Below are 22,240 nucleotides of genomic sequence, written 5' to 3' on the forward strand. Positions count from 1 at the left end.
CAATGATTTAATCTTCATATCTTTCACCAGACGGCCCAGTTTGGTGACGGGGAGCCACTCCTTGTCCTCGGCTTTGCCTCCTCGAGCTCCGCGGCCCCTCCCACGGCCCCGTCCACAGCCGCGGCCCCGACCCCGCAGACCGCTACCGAAGCCTCCGCGGAAACCGCCGCGGGCTCCCATCCCAGGGCCTCCAGGCCCTCCCCCTGCACCAGCGTCATCCGCCATTTGGTGTTTTCTCAGAAAAGGCGGCGCTTTTTTAACACTTGTGTTTTTTAAAGTTCTTTTTTCTCTTATATTTACACTTCTAAATTATTAAAAATAGTTATGAAATTTTTATTTATTGTAAGGTAAAATTGATTTGTATATATTACTTCCTCAAAAGTGATTCTATTTCAGTGGTTCTCAAACTTTTTGAATTTATGAGAATCATAAGGAGTGCTTGTTTGTAGTACAGAATTCCAGCCTCACCTTCAGAGATTGTCATTCTCTCTATCTGATAAGGAAGGAGAGTCTGCATTTTTAAGAAGTCAACTTGGTGATTCTGATATAAATAGTCCATTCTGTGGAAAAGTAATGGTCATTGTGGCACTTTTGACTGGGCTCTAGTGTGTTAGGAAGTGTGAGGACGGCACAGGATAGGAGAGGATTCAGATCTGTTGGTCATAGGATTGCTATGGGTCGTACTCAACAGCACCTGACAACAACAAAAACTGTAGAAAACTGCTCTAATCACTGGGAATTGTCGCCCCTAATATACTGGATGTCCATCTCATCCCCAAGAAAAAAGTCCATTACCTAAAATCCCATAACTCACCAACTTGAAGACCAAGAGGTAAATTGAGTCTTCTTTTTACTCCTTCCAAATAATTCCTCTTCTGTTTTTCCTTTAATAACTCTAGTTGCTTTGAAATCTATACTTTTCTCTACACGTTCTTATTTTCTTTTTGTCTGTTTGAACTCCCACTTATCTACTCCTTAAAAAAAATAAACTGTTATGTACTCTGTTCTCTTCTCTGTCAATTCTCTCGTCCTTGGTGATTACAGCATCCATATGGATCACTTCTTCACCTATCATGTTCATTTTGTATCCATTTCCCTTCTTACTCAATGTAAATTGCACGGTTCCTTATAATGTTTCCCTTAGAAATACCCTCAATAACTTCACCCCTTGACCTTGACCTCTCCTTGCTAAATTTCAACCCTGTTTAAATTTTGGGCTGAGACTCTCCATCTTTTCCACAAATACAGAAAAATAATGCAAGCATTATTAGATAAAATTTTATATCTAGATCACTAGTTATAAATTATCATAGGGTCTCACGCTACATTTTTCTAATGAGTTTTGCATTTTAATATTTCATATCACCCCTTCTTTTTGTATACTTACCTTTCTTTACTTTTTTGCTAATGACCTTAACTCAAATAAAAACTGCCACATAGAAAGCTCTCTTATCTCCAGCCATCATCTTCAGACCTTCCTTTGTTTATTGTTGTTCTTAGATGCCATTGAGTTGATTACAACTAATAGTAGCCCTATGAACAACACCTTAAAACCTCTCCCTATCCTGCCTTCATTTGCAGTCATTTGTATCAGTCCAGTCTTATTGAGTTTTCCTCTCTTTCACTGGCCCTCTCTTTTTTCAAGCTGTGTTTCTACCCATTTTTATTGCTGCTTCACTCTTGCTGTTATCACTTTCTCCTTTTATTAATATTTCCCCTCCCCTAATAAAGAGATGGCTAATATCTGCTGTGTTAAAACAAACCACCCCACTAGATACAAACCATCTGTTCTGTTTATGATGTAGCAACACATCTACAAAGTGTTGTCATTTGTTTACTCACAGATCCCATTCACTCTTCAGTCCTCTCATGTTCAATTTCTAAACTCACCATTCCAATGAATGTGCACTTGGCAAGGTCATCAATGACTTTCATGCTGTCAGTTTCTAGTAGACATTTCTTTTTTCTTATATCCTGCCCCACACGACTTTCTTCCCTCTTCTTTCCTTTATGGTACCTGCCTTCATCATGCTGAACTCTTAATAGGAATAGTCCTCACAGCTTGGGCTCTAGATCACCATTTTTATTTATTTATTTTTTAATTTCTACATCCTCTGATCCCCTGAACTTCGTTTTCATTACCATTAAGTTCATTCTGACTCATAATGACCGTATAGGATATAATAGAGCTGCCCCTACAGGGTTTCCAAAGCTGTAAATCTTTACAGAAGCAGACTGCCAAATGTTTTTCTGCAGAGGGAACAGGTAGTTTTGAACTTCCAGCCTTTTCTTTGTGCCACTGTGCTGTTAGGGCTCCATTAACAGTATTTTAAATATGTACATTGTGAATTCCAGATTTCTGTTTCCAGTCAGACTTCTCCCCTACATTCCAAATCTGTGTAACCAGCTGACCATTTGACATCTCGTGTGTGTGTGTGTGTGTGTGTGTGTGTGTGTGTGTGTGTGTGTCAGACTTACAATGTCTGAAAAACACTTTTGATTCTCTTGTTATTTCTTTTTGTTGTTCAGTATAGTCCTGTATAGCAGTTCAGTGTTATAGATTAGAACTACCTTATAATTTATAGGCTATAATCTTTATAAGAGGAGTCTTTCTCCCTCAGAACTGCTGGATAAATTCTAACAGCCAATCTTTTGAATTCTCTTAACATTCATCAAATCTATTCTTCCATACTTTCCCATCTTAGGACGTAATACAACTCTCCCTCTAGTTATTCAAGCTAAAACCTGGAATTTACCTTATATTCCTATTTTCCTCAGTCTTGCACTCAAAGTGATTAGAATGTGCTATCTGCTTTACTATCACAATTTGTCCTTAGTCTTTTCATTTCACTGCATCTGCACTACCTCTTCCCTAGTCTAAACCAATATACTTCTTGAGCCTTCTGTTGTACAATAGCAGAATTGTATAACCCTTTCATAGTTCTCAAGACTCATTGATTCCCTAGAGAGATAAGAATTGACCTAGATTTCCTACAATGTTTTGTCAGATCTCTTCTAGAATGAAATTAAAGTGACTAAGGAGTTATTGTTGTTGTTTTTGTTCTGCTGTACCATCGAGTCGTTTGCAACTCATAACGACCCTCTGTACAAGAGCCCTAAATGTCGTTCTAGCCTGTGCCAACCTTGCTGTCTCAAACACACTCATTTCCACCGCTCCACTCACAGAATCGATCCATCTCATCAACGGTCTTCCTCTCCTGCACCGTCCCTCCACTCTCCCAAATATGATGTCCCTCTGCAAGGACCAGCCCTCCTTGCAACATGCCCAAAGTATGTCAGACGAAGCTTCAGAATCCTTGACTCCAAGGAGCCCTCCAGCTTCACCCTCTCCAGGACAAACCTGTTTGTTCTCCTAGCAGTACATGGTATATTCAGCACTCTTCTTCAGCACCACAGCTCAAAGGCATCTTTCTATCATCCCTATTTACTGTCCAACACTCTGATGCATAGCACGTAATTGTGAAGACAATAGCCTGGATCAGGCGCACTTTAGTCTCCAGCCTGACATCGTGGTTTTTCAGTACTCTTGAGAGGTCCCTCACAGCTGACTTTCCCAACGCAATTCGTCTGTTGGTTTCCTGGCTGCTGTTACCAAGAGTGTTGACTATGGAACCAAGTAAAGTAAGTACTAGAATTTTGAATTTTTAAAAATACCTATCACCAGCAAATTCAAACGCACTTTCTATGCATTCTTTGTGATGCTCGGGAAGAACTTTGCCATGGATGAGAAGATCTCTTTGAGATCTTCCTTCTTTCCAGATTATTATCAGTTAATGTAATCTGCAAGTGTTTAGTAGTTCTTTCCAGAGAGCCAGGACAGTAGCATGGAGCAGCATTGCCTGTGATGAACCTATAGGTGTTGTTGACGTCACTGTTGGATGTGAATTGACCCTTCATTTGCTCTTAGGGCCAGGCGTTCTTTTAGGCAACTTAGCTGTATATATTCCTAGTTCCTATTTATAGTAAAATGAGCTTCTTTCTCAATGTTGAAGGAAATTCTTAAATATTTCTGGAATCTTGGTGCACACTCACTATGATATAACTCCTTCTACAAGATAAACTGAAATAGTGCCTAGCGAGTAAGATTTTGTTACCTGTCAAACTTCAATGGAATTCTTACAATATTTATCTTAGATGAAATCATGAGAGTCAAACCTTCACAGCAACTATACTTGTTGAAATCATGGGGATCAAGAGGATGTTAGCAGGGAAAGTCTCTTTACTTCATGCTTTGTCAGAGCATCACATCTGTTTCTGAGGTTTTTCTCTGCTTTGCCAAACCTAAACAGTGCTTTTACTGGCATGCTTAAAAAATAAAATTGTATGTGCATCTCTTCTGCTGTTAATTATTTCATAACAGTAGGTGTCATTTTCCAACAAGATGGGGTATTGATCCTAAATCTGTCTTCCTCCAAATCATTCATGCTTTCCTCATAGCACTCAAAAAATTAATATACTGGAGCATAGTGCTGCAGCTCTTTCCACTGTCTCCTGCAGTTTACCCTCTACTGTCTCAAAGTCTACTTGTAGGTTATTAGTGTGGTACTGTCTAATCCATGTTATTGCTAGAGACCCTTTGAACCATGGGTCTGAACCCTGCCCTACCCTATGCCGTCCTCACCATCTCTGATAATACTTGAGCCTATTGTTACAATCACATGTTAATCTATCTTGCTGAAGGCTGCCTTTTCTTAGGCTGACCCTACACCTTTCCAAACATGATGTCCTTTCCCAACGACTGGCTCCTCCTAACAATATGCCCAAAGCATGTGAGATGAAGCTCAGCCATCCTTGCCTCTAAGGAGCACTCTGGCTGTACTTTCTCCAAGACATATTTGTTTATTCTTTTGGCAGTCCATGGGTTATTCGGTACTTTTCTCCAACACCACAACTCAAAGGCATTGAGTCTTCTCCTCCTCTTATCCTTACTCACTGTCCAACTTTCAGATGCATAGCAAATTATTGAAAAGAGCTTGTCTTGAATCAGATGTGCCTTAGTCTTTGAAATGACATCATTGCTCTTCAGCACTTTGGAGAGGTCCTTGATGGCAGATTTTCCCAGGGCAACACATCTTTTGAATTCTTGGTACAAAGATTATTGATTGTGAATCCAAGTAAGATAAATCCATTGACAGTTTAAATCTTTTCTCATTTACATAATGTAAATTTCCAGTGTCTGAGCTTTATTTTGTTATTTCATTTGAAAAACTATTCAATGAGATATGCAATTTTTCCCATTTCATTTTTTAACTGTTCTAACTTTTTTTACCTGGTCATATTATCTTTCTTTCAGTTATGACATGCACCGATTACATCCCTCGCTCATCCAATGATTATACCTCACAAATGTATTCTGCAAAGTAAGTGGAATAATTATTTCCAAAATCTGTATGTTCTTTCTCTAGGCTCTTTGGAAGTTTTTATTTGAGATTTAATTTCTTTTCACCTCCCTTGTTCTCTGTATCCCTACTTTTTATTCCCTTTATATAAAGTCTCTGTAACCTCCCTATAAAAAGCTGATGGTTGCCTGGAATAGATCAGTATTACCCAAGATTTCACACCAAATGAGTAGGCATTGAAATGCAAAATGGTGTTAGTGATCAAAACATGCCTATTGACTTTTTTTTAAATGAAAGTTTACAGAGACTTTGGATTTCCAACCTATTGACTTTTGATAATTCTTCCTTCTACTGAGATAAATAGTTCAAGCTAGCATCAAGTTCTTATTTGAAAGATGTCCAGAAAGTAGGACTGGGCTTAAGTTAGGATGGATTTGGTGGCTTAAAGTCATTTAGGAGACAGTATTTTGGATCTTCATGGGATAAATGAGCACATTGAGTCAGCCATGTTCTAAGGGCGGAATAGTTTGGATACCATACTACAATTTTGCATCTGTAAAGATTGGGTCTATACATGCTTACAGACTCAAACCAAACCCATTGCCAAGTCAGCTTGCCATAGCCTAATTGGACAGACTAGAACTATCTCAGAGTGATTCCAAGGCTAGAAATCCTTAAGGGAGTAGACTGCCACGTCTTTTTCCCATGCAGTGCCTGATGGGTGACCTTGTGGTTTGCAGGTGAACGCTTTGATCACTGTGCCACCAAGGCTTCTTATACATGTTCTTAGGTATCATCATGTCAAATCTGATCTCAGTGGCCCTGTGTGCAACACAGCAAATCTATATGTATACAAATGTGATTAAGCTGTGATACATATTTAACTTGCTTCTGTGTGGAGTATGCATAAAAGAAATTGTCGGCAAGAATGAGGAGTGCTAGAGGGCCAGAATGGAAAGGAAGCTGGTATGTTTCCTTTTTCAATCCATTTGTATTGAGTGATTTTCACACCATTTTAAAAAAAAAGTTAAAACATCAACTCGCTATGTTCTCCACATTCTAATCTGGTATTAACACTAATAGTGTCCTTGAGATAACTTTCATATGGCTTATTCTTCTGTGAAATGGCTGTGCTATCTCTGTGGAATTATCATGAAGGGATTCCTAACAGATATGAAAGTAAGCTATATTGATACTGTATGAACAAGGATATTGCAATCTTTAACATATATGGAGCTTAAATTCATTTAAGGTGACTAAGACTCTTAAATTGTTCTCATGTGAATAAAGTTAAAACTGCAACCTATTTTCTTTACTTGATCTGGCTAAGGAAAACAAATATTTCCAAATTAATTTACTTAAAATTTATTCAGTATGTTATAAACTATAAATGTACTCATTCATTCATTCATTAAAACAATATCTATATACTTATATATTTAGGACATCTTATAATTTATATCTTTTCAATTCAGACCCTCTTTACCATTTATCACATAGACCATTATATTACATTGTTTTTTAATTGGGCCTTCATTTCCATTTATTTCCTGCATAATTATTCTTTTAAGCAATGTCAAATTAATATTCCTTAAAGTTCTGATCTTGTCACTCTTTACTCAGATATTTCAGTGGCTCCTAGTTTCAGAGTTATCTAAACTCTTCTAGCCTAATATTCAAGATCTCTTTGTTCTTTCTACTTTGTTTTGTAACTTCCTCTCCTAATCTGTGCTTCTTGCAGACTGAAGCCTTTGCTTGCTTGCTTCTCTACCTTTGCTAAGGAGTCCTTCCCCCATCTATAAGGCCTTTCTCTTTTCCTCAAACACCCTCTTATTCTCATTTCTGTATATCCTATCTGTTTGACTCACATACCACTTCTTTAAAGCTTTCCTTCATTCTGCCTCAAGCTGTGGGGAAAAAAATCTTTTTCCTCCTAGAACTAACACTAACCACCTCCCACAGTGTTTTGTTGTTATCTCTCATATTACACACATAGCTTATTCTTTATTGCATTATAATGTCAGCATAGCCCACCATATAAAACCACTGAAGTCCAAAACTTAGCACATAAAAATGTTAGCACACATAATCAGCTTAAAGTCTAGGATGTCACTGCTGAATTTTTATCCCTAGTATCCCTGATGTGGTTAACACTAACTCCCAGTAGTGTGCTTAAGTAATAGGGGAAAAGTTCTGGGATTTTCCTGGTGACCTGGCTCCTGCATTATAAACTTAATCTGGGAAAATTGAGGCCTAACCCTAACCCTATTTGAAACTGCTTACCTTTTTTTTTCACTAGGCTTGCCCTCCTTTCAAAATCTCATTTTGTCTCCAAATTTTCATTTTTCCCAGAAACTAAATAAGGAGCGAGTCAATTGTCAGTCCTGTTCTGTCCATTCTATCCAATTTCTTGTTACTTAGAATTTTATTCCATATGCGGGCATAAAGGTGTAAACAAATCCAGTTCATACTTGTGTCTCACATAGGTCCTGTGTGTGTGGTATCATACTACAGATGTTTATAGGGTTTTGGCTTGGGAAGATCTTTGAAATTCTTAAAACTTGCTATAACATTGTTCATTAGGCAATAGTAAAACATGAAAGAGTTCTGCTTTGTAAACCATAGCAGGAACAGTTTTATGGGCTGGGTCAATCTTTGTTTTACTGATTCTTTGCTGTTAGTGCTGAGCCATTTTACCTGTTTCTTATTACTGAAATATATTACACCTAAAGATTTTTGTTTCTTTGGACTTTTTCTAGACCATATGCACATATCCTCTCAGTTCCTGTTTCAGAAACTGCTTACCCTGGGCAGACTCAGTACCAGACCCTACAACAGTCTCAACCCTACGCGGTCTACCCTCAGGCAACCCAAACATATGGACTACCTCCTTTTGGTAAGGTATCCTATTTAAACAATTTCTAGGAATATTGATTTTTTTTTTTATGCCCAGAAACTTCTATCATTTCCTAAAAGACACTTAACAAGATGGATTGTGACACAGTGGCTGCAGCAATGGTCTCAAGCCAGCAACAAGTGGAGAGGATTACAGGGGACTCAATAGTGCTCTTTTCTGTTATACTAGAGTCACTATGAGTTTTAACGTACTCTGTGGAACCTGACAGCCTCCTGTCATGGCTGGCCTTGCTTAGGAAGCTGAGAAATGGGCTGCTGTTGGCATTGTTACTTGGGTGGTAGAAGTTGAGCATAGAGCTTTCCAACAGGATGTTTGGTAAATATAATATTAAAAACGACAGCTTTTCTTTTTTATTAAATTGTGATTTTAACTAAAGTTTACAGAAAAGTTGGAGTTTCATTCATTTATTATTGCACATGTTCCTCCCTCTCCCAGTTAACTTTAAAAAAAAATTCTCTTATCTATTCCAATGCAGTGGTCATTATCTATCAACTCTTATCCTATTCTCCTCACAAGCCCCTAATGTCAGACCTGCTTTATAACAGTGGTGCTTTTAGGACTGAGATATTTTACTCAGCACAACAACAGCCCAGAATAAGAGGTATCATTGCAAAGAGGACTGGAGGTGGGGTAATTGTGCAACAGTGAATGAATATTAAAAAGAAGAAGTGATCTGGGGGAGGGGTAAAAATGTGCAACAATGAATGAATAAAAATCTGACTTCTCTGTAAATGTTTGTTAAAATCACAATTAAAATTTTATTTAAAAAAAAATTTCATTCCTTATTGCACAGTTTCCTCCCTACTCCCACCAACCCTCTCCTAGTTCACTTGACAATGCACCTCTTGTTCTCGACTGTTGTCATACAGAAAATGCCTAATCATATATTCCTTTTAAATAATTCTTTCATCTGAAATTATAGCTTTTCAATATACATTTTTTTTATCCCAAAATTCAGCTCTTTTTTTAATTGAGATTTTAAAGAACTTTATAGAGATTCTCCTCCCTGCCCACCCCCACCAGTTTGCTTTTGTCTTTAGGGGGGAAAAAAATTTCTTTCATTGTTGTACAATTCCCCACGCCCACCCCAGTCTACTTTACTATGCAGCTCTTATTCTAGACTGTTGTCATGCAAATAATACCTAGTTATATATTCCTTTTAAGATTTTTTTTCTCTCATCTGTTTCAATGCAGTATACATTCTTTATCCCCTCTTCTCTTAGTTTCCCCCTAACCCCTGTCAGTCTTGTTTTATAACAGTGGCATTATGCAGTATTTGTCCTTAAGTGACTGAGATATTTCACTCAGCGTAATGTCCTCCAGGGTCACCCATTTGGTATAATATTTCGTAAGTTCCTTGTTTTTCAAGTACTGTATTCTTAAACTGGAATCTTTAAGTGTGTAGAAAACTCTGAATAATTATTATTTTTTTACATTATACATGACCATGTTAGGTAAACAAAATACATTTTGACATAGGTAATTTCTTGACAAAATCAGGTAGGTTAATGCTCCAGCTAAACTTTACCTGATAGTTGACCCTCTTTGTTTCTTTGCTTGTTTCTTTTTCTCTTTTAACCTCACATTTGAGTTAAATGTTTGTTCAACTAAAATAAAAGATCATCGTAGAGTGAGAGGAATGCCTAAATTTCTATAACTTTCTGTTATATAAAGTTTTGTTTACTGGTTTTGCTTTTCTGTTTCAATTTTTTTATTAGTTTGAAAATTATCAATTCTTTTAAGCATATTGAACATGACCTGTAAATTAGAATGGCTTGCTAAAAGTCAGTTTGAGGTTATTTGAACATTTATTGTCTGCACTGATTTTTTTCTATGAATGTAGAAATCTTTACCACAGATTTTGGATCTGTTGCTTACTTTGAGTTTCTACATTCTTACTAGTCTCTTATGATAGTGGCAGCTTTCTTATGTTTAGGCTTATTAGCGTTTCTTGGCAGTTGGTGATTGTTAGAAAGAAAAACTAGGGGTTTTATGTAATGATAGTGGTCATTGATAACTTCATTAAAGAAGGGAAATAAATTCTTTTTTGTTTCTCCTGTTTACATACGTATGTCTCTATGCCTGCCAATATTAGCCAATATACTAAACTCTTAATTTGCAATATATTTAACTATTGAAGACTGACTAAGCCTTCTAGAAGGGGGATAAATCGTTTACCATTGTTTATTTATTTTTGTATGTACTAAATCTGATTTGAAAAGAATTTTTATTTTTTTAGTAAGCCCATCCTGTGTATTTTATAACACCACTGAATAGTGGATCATTCTTTTGTTCAGTATTAAATTAATCTCTCATTCTACTTCTGGAGTTCATTTCTAGGTTACCTAACATAAGGAGCCTATATATTATAATATCTTTTATTATGTTTGTACCGTCAAATCGGATCTGACTGGTACTGGAGGAGATTGTCCCTCTTTTTCCAGCAAAACGTCTCGTGGATTCAAACTGCGCACCTCTGGGATTGTAGTACAGCTTCTTGCCACTAGGCCACCAGAGCGCCCTAATATCTTTTATTATGAAGAAATTGCTAGTGATAGATTCCCTTAATAATCTGGGGGCTTGGGTTTTTATTTATTTATATTTTAAATGTTAAGGAGTAGGGGAGATTTATCTTTTATTATTTCTTCTAATCAGCAATGACATTACTAATGCAGAGAGAAACTAGCTAAATTTGACTTTAAATAATATATGAGGCTTTCAGAAGAAATTTAGATTGGAGTAGCATCAGAGACAAGGAAGTCAGCTTAAAGACTAAGGTGTACCTTCCCCAAATCCTATGGCATTTTGCATTACTTCAGTTACATGTAAAAGTTTAGACAATGAATAAATAAGACCAAAGAAGAATTGATGCTTTTGAATTGTAATGTTGGTAAGCTTATTGAATATACCATGGATTACCAAAAGAACAAGCAACTCTGTCTGGGAGGAAGTACAGCCAGAATTACTTATCCTCAGAGGCAGGGATATTTTGGACATATTACTAAAAGGCACCAGTCCTTGGAAAGAGACATTATGTTTGGGAAAATAAAGGATTAGCAAAAGAGATGACTCAGTGAAATATATTGGCACATTGAGTACAGCAATGGACTTGAGCATAGTGGAGATCATGAGGATGTGGCAGGACAGGACATGGTTTTTTATTTGTTGCTTATAAGGTTGCGAACAACACCACGAATAAGTCCTTAGGTTGCCCAAGCAGTTTGCAATAAGCTGCAAACCTAAAAGTTGGCAGTCCAACTCAACTGCAATACCTCAGAAGAAAGGCCTGGTGATTTGCTCCCATAAAGATTATAGCCAAGGAAACTCTATAGAGCAGTTCTGTACGTGGGGTCAATATGAGTCAAAATTGATTCACAGACAGGTTTTTTTAAAGTGAGTGATGAATATGTTATATTCTCATAATTAATGAAGGAAATAGATATAGTATTTGTAATGTATTTTAAAATGGCTTGGTTTTTCTAAGACTTGTATTTTAACACGTGGCTTTTTAACTTAGTGTTCATTTCAATGTAGTTTAACACTTTTTTAAAAGATTTTAGTACATAGTGTACTTGAGGCTGGGCTCTATGAGAAGTGTGGCATAAGGATTGGAGGTAGACTCATCAACAGTGCAGACGACACAACCCTGCTTGCTGAAACTGAGGAGGACCTGAAGTGCTTGCTGCAGAAAGTCAAGGACTGCAGCCTTCAATATGGATTAAAGCTCAATATCAAGAAAACAGAGATTCTCACCACTGGGCCAATTGGCAGCATCGTGATAGATGATGAAGAAATTGAGATTGTTGACAGTTTCAGTTTGCTTGACTGTACAATCAACAGCAGCCAGGAAATTAAAAAGGCGAATTTCGTTGACATATTCTGCTCTCAGAGACTTCGCCAAAGTACTGAAGAGCAACGATGTCAGTCTAGAGACTAAGGTGCGCTTGATACAGGCCCTGGTCTTTGCAATTACTTTGCATCAGAGAGGTAGACATTGACTAGGGATGATAAAAGAGAGTTGAGGCCTTTGAGCTGTGGTGCTAGAGAAGAGTATTGAATGGACTGCTAAGAGAACAAACAGGTTCATCCTAGAGAGGATGAAGCCAGGTTGCTTGTTGGAAGCAAGGATTCTGAAGCTTCATCTGACATACTTTGGATATATTGCAAGGCGGAATCAGTCCTTGGAGAGGGATGTCATGCTTAGCAGGGTGGAGGGACACCGCAGGAGAGGAAGACCCTCAATGAGATGGATTGATTCAGTGACTGGGGTAATGGGGATAAGTGTGTCAGAGACAAGATTGGCAAGGGATAGAGCAGGGTTGAGGGCTGTTGTACATAGGGTTGCTATGGGTCGTAGGCAACTCGATGGCACATAACAACAGCAACAAGTGTTCTTTAGTACAAATCATTAAAATCTTTAATAGAGCTGTATCACAGTAGATGGAGATAAGACTGAAGTTAAATAATTTCGTTTTACTTGGATCCACGCTCAATACCCATAGTAACAGCAGTCAAAAATCCAAATACATGTTGCACTGGACAAAATCTGTTGTTTAGGGACTTCTCCAAAGTTCTAAAGAACAAGGATATCAGTTTAAAGTCCTGATCCAAACCTTGGCATTTTCACTCGTTTCCTATGTTATCTGAAAATTGGACAATAAATAAAGATAAAAAGAATTGTTGCCCTTAAATTGTGGAGTTGATGAAGAATATGGAATAGTCCATGGACTATTAAAAGCTCAAATCTGTTTTGCAGAAAGTGGAACCAGGTTGCTCCTTAGGAGCAAAGTGTTGAAACTTCATTTCACGTAGTTAGGGTATTGGGGTTTGGTTGATTAGCTCAGGATAGGGCAGGCTTCAGAGCTGTTGTATGTAGGGTCACTATTAGTCGGAGATGATTCGACGTTGTATAACAACAAGTCCTTGGAAAATGACATACTGGGAAAGATAGAAAGTCAGAGAAAAATGGGTTGACACAGTGACTATGATAATGGGCCCAAGTATATTAGAAATTGAGATTGGATAAATCATGTATACTGCATTGAAACAGATGAGGGAGAGAACAGCTTAAAAGCGATATATGATTGGGTTTTATGGTCATGACAGGAGTCTAGAATGAAGGTTATATAGTGGAGTGTACTTGGGGTGAGGGTGGGGGAGATTGTATACCAATGAAGGAATTTTTCTTTTACTTTTCAAAGAGAAGAGCGAAGTAGGGAGGAGGGGTGGGCAGGGAGAAAAATATAACAATGAATGAAATGAATGAAATCCAAAATCTCTGTAAATGTTCATTAAAATTAATAAAATTTAAAGGAAGAAATAGAGATTGGCACAAGATGTGCTGTGAATCGTAGTCAACTCCAGGACACCTGACAACAACAGAAGTTTTTAAATTAGCTTACGGTTATCTTATCTTAAATATAAATAGGACTTTGGAAAATCTTGTTATAATAATATTTATTTATTTAGAGTCAGCTTGCTGTACTAAAAAGTACTTTTTTTAAAAAGAAAAAGAAGTACTTTAGACTTTGTTATTGTGACATTTATCCTCAGAAAAAGTTTATGATGTTAGTAGTAGAATCCCTGTTGATAAGTAAAGTGAGGTTTAGAAGGATTAAATTATTAGCCCAAGGTCCTGCAATTAATAAATAATACAATTAAGAGTTAAACCCAGAATGTTTCATTCTAAAAGTACTTGTAAATTTAGATATATTGCAGAAATAAAAAGTTGAATTTGAAATTAAAAAAACATCAAACTTTTGAAGAGTTGGAGAAAAACAAGAATAAATCTAGGAAAATGATCGTATGGGGGGGAAAATGCATAAAAGTAGAGGAATAGTGGTGTATTCTTTTCAAAGCTCTGTAGAACCAGAGTGAGATAACAGGAAGGGATTAGAGTTTTAACTTCCAGTAAACTGAAGTAATTATGTGTGTGAGAAAAGGTATTCATTTATTTTATTTTTACTGGCTCATAAAATAAGCCTTTAGTAGCCACTGTTCTAATTATTAAAGAACTTTGAGGTAAGATGACAGCTTAGCAGTGTATTTGGTCTTAGAAGCGTTCACATTATTTCCCTCTAACTTATAAGAATTTATTCTATAGTGTGAATTAGAGATACCTCAAAAATTAAACCAAAATACATTTTGAAGTGTTGTTGTTGTTATGTGCCATCGAATCACCTGCGACTGATAGTGACCCTATGTACAGCAGCCCTAAGTCCTGCTCTAACCTGTGCCAATCTTATTGTCTCTGACACACCAACCCCCATTACTCTAGTCACTGAATCATTCCATCTCATCGAGGGTCTTTCTCTCTTTCGCTGTCCCTCCACCCTTCCAAGTATGATGTCCCTCTCCAAGGACCGGTCCTGGGTTGCAGCATGTCCAGAGTATGTCAGACGGAGCTTCAGAATCCTTGCCTCCAAGTCACCCTCTGTACAATGAACCTGTTTGTTCTTCTAGCAGTTCATGGTATATTCAGTATTCTTTTCCAGCACCATAGCTCAAAGGCATCACTTCTCTTTCTATCGTGTCTAGTCTTTGTCCAGCTTTCTGATACATAGCAAGTAATTGTAAAAACTCTAGCCTATTGGCAAAAATTCTAAACAACCTAAATAATTGATACCAAGATATATGTTAAATTGTAGTATATCCATAGGATGAAAAGCTGTGTAGTCATAATAAGTTGTATTTTTAAAAAAGTATTTGGGATCTTGGGACTATTTAAAATACCCTCTGCCACTTCCTGGCAGCACCTGCAAGGGCACTGGGTTGGAGAGGCCAATGCACCTGTTTAGGCCACTTCCATCACCTACTGGTTGAAGGGCAGCTCTATGGTATACAGGGGGACCTCATCCAAAGCTATCCACCTCTCGAGGAAAAGAGCCAAACTTCTGAGAGGTCATTTTGTTCAACAAGCTGTGGCAGTGTAAGGCCATCTGTATGTTCAACAAAGACAGCTTGCAGTGACCTCTTTAAAGGATGACTCCATCTGTTCTTGGTTCTCTTGATGCCACCACTTGTCATATTGTGGTCCCAAAACACACAAGGGAGCGGCACACTTGACATATTCTAGGGGAACCAACATCAAAGCTGAGGTCACCTTGATCACGAACTTTGTCAAATCCTTTACCAATCACAGCTTTGTAGTTTTAGGCAAATAGCACTGGGAACTAGGATTTAGTTTCTCTGTTTTCTGTGAACAGCAGTATATCCAGTCAAAACATTTGATTTTGATAGCTCATACATGGATTTCTGAAAAAGGTGATTTTAGGGAGCTATGGTGGCCTAGTGGCAAGAAGCTGCAACTGCAATGTCAGACGCTTGCATTTCGAATCCACCAGGTGCTCTGCTGGAGAAGGAGGAGCAGTCTCCTCCTGTACCAGTCAGATCTGATTTGACGGTACACGCACAAAAAAAATTAAAAAAAAAAAAAGTTGATTTTAGAGGAAGATATATTTAAAAAGAATAGAACTATAGTCATTCTGAAAGCAGTGTCTATACTGTCTTTTATTCTTTTCTAAAAAAAAATTAAAAATACAGTAAATATCTACTTTGTGTTTCTGGTCAAAAAAGTTCATCCTACTCCCCTGTTTGTCTTCAGCATTTGTGCCCTTGTTTTTTACTTAACAGGTTGCCACAAATGATGGGGGTGGGGGAAGTGTTTCTTAGCACAATCGTCAGTTTAAAAGTGTGCGGCAACATGTTAATAAGAATAAGTTTATAGAGACAGCTTACATTTTGACGCTTTTTAAAATGTCTTAAATGGCAAAGCTAGCAAAGCTCAGTGAACATGATTCTTACTAAAAACATTTTGTCACAAATAATGAACATGTTCGTAAATTTAACATTTTATGTTCAGAACCTTTTAGGGGGGAAATACGACTGAAAAAAACTGAGATTTATTGTAACATAAATTAAAATTTATTTGCCAAATAAAAGAGTTATAAATAGGCACTAATATTGGAATTTTGTATCGAGCAATAAAACCTGCAAAAGATCTGACTTGTGTGAAGCAGAAACTGGCAAAGCATGAAAATTCAAATATTTTGGGGAGCTCTGGTGGCCTAGTGGCAAGAAGCTGCACTGCAATCCCAGAGGTACACGGTTTGAATCCATCAGATGCTCTGCTGGAGAAGGAGGAGCAATATCCTCCTGTACCAGTCAGATCTGATTTGACGGTACACGCACACAAAATAATAAAAAAATTTAAAAAAGAAAATTAAAATATTTTATACTAACAGCAGTAGGAAAGTGTCAAAGGTGGAAAACTTACAGGGAAGTCTCATCAAGTTCTGGTTTTACTATATATTTTACGAAATAACATACTGAAATATAGGGGAAACAACCCTCCCGATTCATGATCTTGAGGAGAGAGAGTATCATGAAGTTGACTATAACTCATGTGAGAGAGAGAGAGAGTGTGTGTGTGTGTGTGTGTGTGTGTGTGTGTGTGTGTGTGTGTATCAAAAGTAGAACTGTGCTGTTTTTCAAAAAGAAAAGGGCTGTAGTCATTCGGAAAGCATTGTCTGTAGTGTGTCCTTCTTAAGTGCATTTGTTGTTAGGCGCCATCAAGTCGAGTACAATTCATAGCAACCCTATGAATGACAGATCTGAACCCTCTCCCATCCTGTGCCAACCTCACAATCTCCATCCGACACACTCAAATCCATTGCTGCAGTCACTGTGTCAGTCCACTTAGTTGAGGGTCTGTCTTCCTCTCCTTTGCCATACCTCCCTCTTTCCAAGCATGATGTTCTTCTCTGAGGAATATCTTTTCCAAGCAGCATGGCCAAACTATATGAGAGGAAGCTTTGATTACTTTTTTCATAATGCCTTTGTGCTTTGTTGTTGTTGTTGATTGCCTTCAAGTCAAGCACGACTCATACTAACCCTATGAACAAAAGGCCTGAAGCCCCTCTACAACTGTTGACATTTATCAAAGTTCATTGAATTTCCAGAGGCATGTTGCCATTCCTGCTTCCAAACCTATCATAGTATGTTATTGTTGTTATGTGCTGTTGAGTCACCTGTGACTTATAGCGACCCTATGTTCAGCAGATCTGAACCCTTCCCTGTCCTGAACCAGTCTCACTAATTCTGACACACTAACCCCATTACCCCAGTCACTATCAATCCATCTCATCCCGGGTCCTCTCCTGTGGTGCCCATCCATCCTTTCTAGCATGATATGCTTCTCCAAGGACCAATCTCTCCTGGTCATGTGCCCAAAGTAAGTGAGATAGAGCTTCAAAATCATAGTCTCCAAGGAGAGACTTGGTTTCACCCTATCTAAGGCAGACCTATTTGTTTTCTTGGCAGTCCATGGTATATTTAAGACTCTTCAGCTTATGTCTCATTGTTGACCATTTAAAATTTTTCACATTTCCTTTTACTGTTTTTAAATTTGCATGTCAGCAACTTTGACATATCTGAATTACGCTGAGGTGTCTTGGTACCAAAAAAAAAATTCAGGAAGTACCATATGAACAGGAGCCATTGGTAATGAAAGAGGAAATGGAAGCTGTATTGAAGGCACTGGCAAAAAAAGAAGGCGTAAGGAATCGATGGGATACCAATTGACTTGTTTCAATTAACAGATGCAGCCTTGGATGCACTCACTAGTTTATGACAGGAAATTTGGAGGACAGCTCTCTGGCCAACAGATTGGAAGAGGTCTGTATTTGTTCCTATTTCCAAGAAGTGTGATTCAACTGAATATGGAAATTACTGAACAGTGTCATTGATATCACATGCTAGCAAAATACTGCTGAAGACCATTCAAAAACAGCTGGAACAGTACATAGATAGGGAATTGCCAGAAATTCAAGAGGGATTTAGAAGAGGCCATGGCACCAGGGATAACATTGCTGATGTTAGCTGGATCCTGGCTGAAAGTAAAGAATTCCAGAAGAAAGTCTATTTATGCTTTATTGACTATGCAAGGCTTTTGACTGTGTGGATCATGACAAGTTGTAGCTGAGATTGAGAAGAATGGGAATCCCAGAGCACTTGATTATATTCATGAGGAACCTATGCCTGGAGGAGGCTGTATGCGAATGGAGCAGGGGAGTACTGCGTGGTTTGGAATTGGAAAGGGAATGCATCAGGGATGCATTCTGTTTCCATGCCTGTTCAATCTATATGCTGAGCAAATTTTCTGAGAAGCTGGACTCTGAAGAGGAGTGTGGCATCAGAATTGGAGGGAGATTCATCTGTAACCTGCATTATGCCAGTAACTCAGCCTTGCTTGCTGAAAGCGAGGAGGATTTGAAGCACTTGTTGCGAAAGATCAAGGAATGGAGCCTTCGGTATAGATTGCATCTCAATATCAAGAAAAAAACAGATTCTTACCACTGGACTGATAGGCAGTGTCATGATTGATGGAGAGGAGATTGAAACTGTCAACAGCTTCATCTTGCTTGGATCCATAATTAGCACCCTTGGTACCAGCAGTCAGGAAATGAGACGCATTGCACTGGGAAAATTTGCAGTTATGGACCTTTCCAAATTATTGAGTAGTAGTGATGTCAGTTTGAGGACTAAGATGTGTCTGATTCAGGCCATGGCCTTTCCAATTACTATCTATGCATCTGAGAGCTGAACAGTGAATAAGGATGTCAATAAAAGAATTTATTCCTTTGAGCTGTGGTACTATAGAAGAGCACTGAACATTCCATGGATGGCCAGGAAAACGAATAGATACGTTGTAGAGAGGGTGCAGCTGGAGCCCTCTTTAGAGGCAAGAATGATAAGGCTTTGCCTCACATACATTGGACATTTTGCTAGGAGGACCTATTCATTGGAGAGGGACATGATGTTGGGAAGGGTGGAGGATCTGTGAAGGAGAGGAAGAGACTCAACCAGGTGGACTGAGATGATAATTTCTACCATGGGCTCTTGTGTGTCAGGAAGTGTGAGGATGGCATGGCATAAGACAGGACTGGTTTCAGATCTTTTTGTTCATAGGATTGTTACGAGTTGTACTTGACTCGGTGGCATCTAACAATGCCTTTGTGCTCTGGTAAAGATGAAGTCCCCATCATTCTGTTGTTCTTATTACTCATCAGCTAAATTGATCATCAGTGTAAGGGTAAATTAAAATAGTTATTATTGAATTTGAAGCCACAGTTTACCTTGGTATTGATTTCTTTATTGTGTTTTATAAACCCTCTTTGGACCTAAATTTCAATTTCAGCTACATTGATTCAGTAGCCATGACATCAGAATACAGTGAACAGCCAAGCATTAAGTTGTTTGATTGGTTAGTTTATAAGTATAGTTTTGCACAGCTAAGCCTGTCATACTGCATAGCTAAGCCTGTCATAGAAGCTATACACTAAAGTTAATTATTTTGTTCATAAAGGCATCAGACTTGGGCTTTCACACAGAAGCAACTTAGTCTCATTTTAACTCTATACTCTAGCAAAGATTCTCACCACTGGACCAATTGGCAGCATCAGGATGGATGGTGAAGAGATTGAGATTGTTCACAGCTTCAGTTTGCTCGCTCCACAGTCAACATTCTTGGCACCAGCAGTTAGGAAATCAAAAAGCGTATCACAATGGGAAAGTCTGCTGTTAGGGACCTCTATAAAGTACTCAAGAGCAACGGTGTCTCTCTGGAGACTAAGGTGCGCCTGATACAGGCCATGGTCTTTGCAATCGCTTGTTATGCATCAGAGAGTTGGACAATGACTAGAGAGGGCAGAAAGAGAATTGATGCCTTTGAGCTGTGGTGCTGGAGAAGAGTACTGAATGTACCATGGACTTCCAGGAAAACAAGCAGATTCATCTTGGAGAGGATTAAACCAAGCTACTCCTTGGAGGCAAGGATTCTGGGGCTTCGTCTGACATACTTTGGACATGTTGCCAGGAGGGACGGGTCCTTGGAGAGGGACATCATGCTTGGGAGGGTGGAGGGACAGCGCAGGAGGGGAAGACCCTCTGTGAGATGGATTGATTTGGTGACTGGGGTAATCGGGATGGGTGTGTCAGAGGCAGTGCGGTTGGCGCAGAACAGAGCAGGGTTTAGGGCTGTTGTGCATAGGGTCGCTATGAGTCGCAAACAACTTGACGGCACATAACAAAAACAACAACACTCTAGCAAGCTTTGTTACAGTTTCCTAGTTTAATGCAAACTTAGAAGGAACTACAGCTAGAACTGAAGATTGTCAAGAATTAAGAGAACACAGATGAAAAAATTAACAAAAGGCACAAGAACTTAAAAATCAAATATAACTGAATTCTATTTAGTGTTAATTTTAGGTATGTTCACATAATAGCTTTGATTAGCTATGTCTGTGAACAATATGTTGGACCCACAAAGGACAAACAAAGTGCTTAGGTGCAAGCCTCCTCCGAATGAGTGTAACCCAGCCTTGGATGACCTGATGCCGGACTACATGAACCTACTAGGCATGATTTTCAGCATGTGTGGTCTCATGCTCAAGCTAAAGTGGTGTGCTTGGGTCTACTGTTCCTTCATCAGCTCACCCGTTCCCAGAACTCAGAGTATACCAAACAGATGAGTCGTTTCATGCTGTCCATCTTGGCCATGGTGATGTCCTATCTACAGAATCTTCAGCCCATGACACCTCCTTGGTGATGCCAATCTCAAGGGGGGTCATATTCTAGGTGCCTTCTACCTTTCCTTGGGCCTGGCCTATGGCTACTTAGTTTTCGGTCCTTGGCTGATGCCTTTATGCTTCTTCCCTGGTGAGGCGTCTCAGGACTCTCAACTGAGTGGACCAACCCCTCTGCTGGGAACAAACATCCTGGGCCTCCTGGACCGTGCTTCCTCACCCTGCCTGCTGCTGGTGGGAATGGTGTCCATATTTTTTAGAATTTCCACTTTTCCTGTTGCAGTCAGTTAATAAAGTCTATCTCTTGAGACCTAAAAAAAAAAAAAAGCCTCTGGGAGTATCTCTGTGGTATCTATAATAGAGTACATTATTTACCTGTATAATAGTAATTCTGAAAACCGTGATGTCTAGCAATAAGAGTTTGGAGCAGCATAAAACTTAAAGCTGTATTGGCTATTTCCTCTCTGCTTACAAAGGCAAGAAAGGATATTTTGGAAAGCTTGTCACAAAAGAAAAAAAAAGAAAGCTTGTTGCTCAGAAGCGTTGTGATAGAAATTAAAACACATCCATGAGGTCTGCCTTTAAGAGACTGTATGTAACATAATTTCTTGAACTAATCATTGGAGGGGGAGCTATCATGGGATAGTCTGTAGAATGTTGCACTACTAACCACAAGGCCTTGAATATCCAATAGCTCAAATTCACAGTTGTTCTTTAGGGGAAAGATCGGGAGATTGGTCTAAGATTTATAGCAAAGAAATTGAATGGGCCAGAGCCAACTCAGAAGCAGTAAATAAGTAAATCATTGAGTGCTGTGCAGCTGTTTTTTTGTTTTGTTTTTTTAAAAAAAGAGGATAAGTTTTTACCATCTGAAACTGAAAGATGTCTCTCAGATATATGGAAAAAGCAAAGTATGGTTAGTATGTATAACATCACATTTTTATTTTTTAAAAATAATTGTTAAAGGTGTATAAGAAATGTGGTGGCTCTTTTCCAGGCTGTTAAGTTTAGATGATGGGGTTATACAATGTTTAAATTTTTCTTAGTCCCATACTTCTGTAATATCTTTAATTTCTAAAAATAAGCAGGTATTTCTTTTCTAATCGGAGGAAACAAAGTTAACTTCAAAAGGTAAAGCAATAAATACATAGTTCATCTATTTCAGAAAGGTTTGGTGCTTTAATGCTTAATGGGTAAGTGAATGTTAAACCAAGGTGGAATATCGCCCCACCTTGGCAGTGCTGTATAGATGACTTATCACTATACTTGAGTATCAGGCACCTTAATGACATATGCTCCAGTTGACTGTCAGTCGGTCTTTCTCTGGAGCCTGGTCAGTTTCCCCCAACCACTGAAATTATGTAAATAGCACTAAAGGA

At 38.4% G+C, this 22,240-nt stretch overlaps 1 protein-coding gene and 1 pseudogene across 3 annotated transcripts in view; both read left to right on the forward strand.

Moving 5' to 3' along the window:
- EYA3 (eyes absent homolog 3 (Drosophila)) overlaps positions 1-22,240 on the forward strand; it is a 96,853-nt gene that overhangs the window by 30,553 nt on the left and 44,060 nt on the right. For all 3 annotated transcript variants that reach the window (XM_006883446.1, XM_006883448.1, XM_006883447.1), the window contains 2 exons: positions 5,315-5,381; positions 8,120-8,256. In XM_006883446.1, coding sequence (XP_006883508.1) covers positions 5,315-5,381; positions 8,120-8,256 — 204 coding nt within the window. The remainder of the gene's footprint in view (positions 1-5,314; positions 5,382-8,119; positions 8,257-22,240) is intronic.
- On the forward strand, positions 20,574-20,884 carry LOC102867376 (annotated as a pseudogene).

The sequence above is a fragment of the Elephantulus edwardii genome, unplaced genomic scaffold, assembly GCF_000299155.1.
Source record: "Elephantulus edwardii isolate Elephantulus edwardi_28Jun2011 unplaced genomic scaffold, EleEdw1.0 scaffold00028, whole genome shotgun sequence".
NCBI lineage: Eukaryota > Metazoa > Chordata > Mammalia > Macroscelidea > Macroscelididae > Elephantulus > Elephantulus edwardii.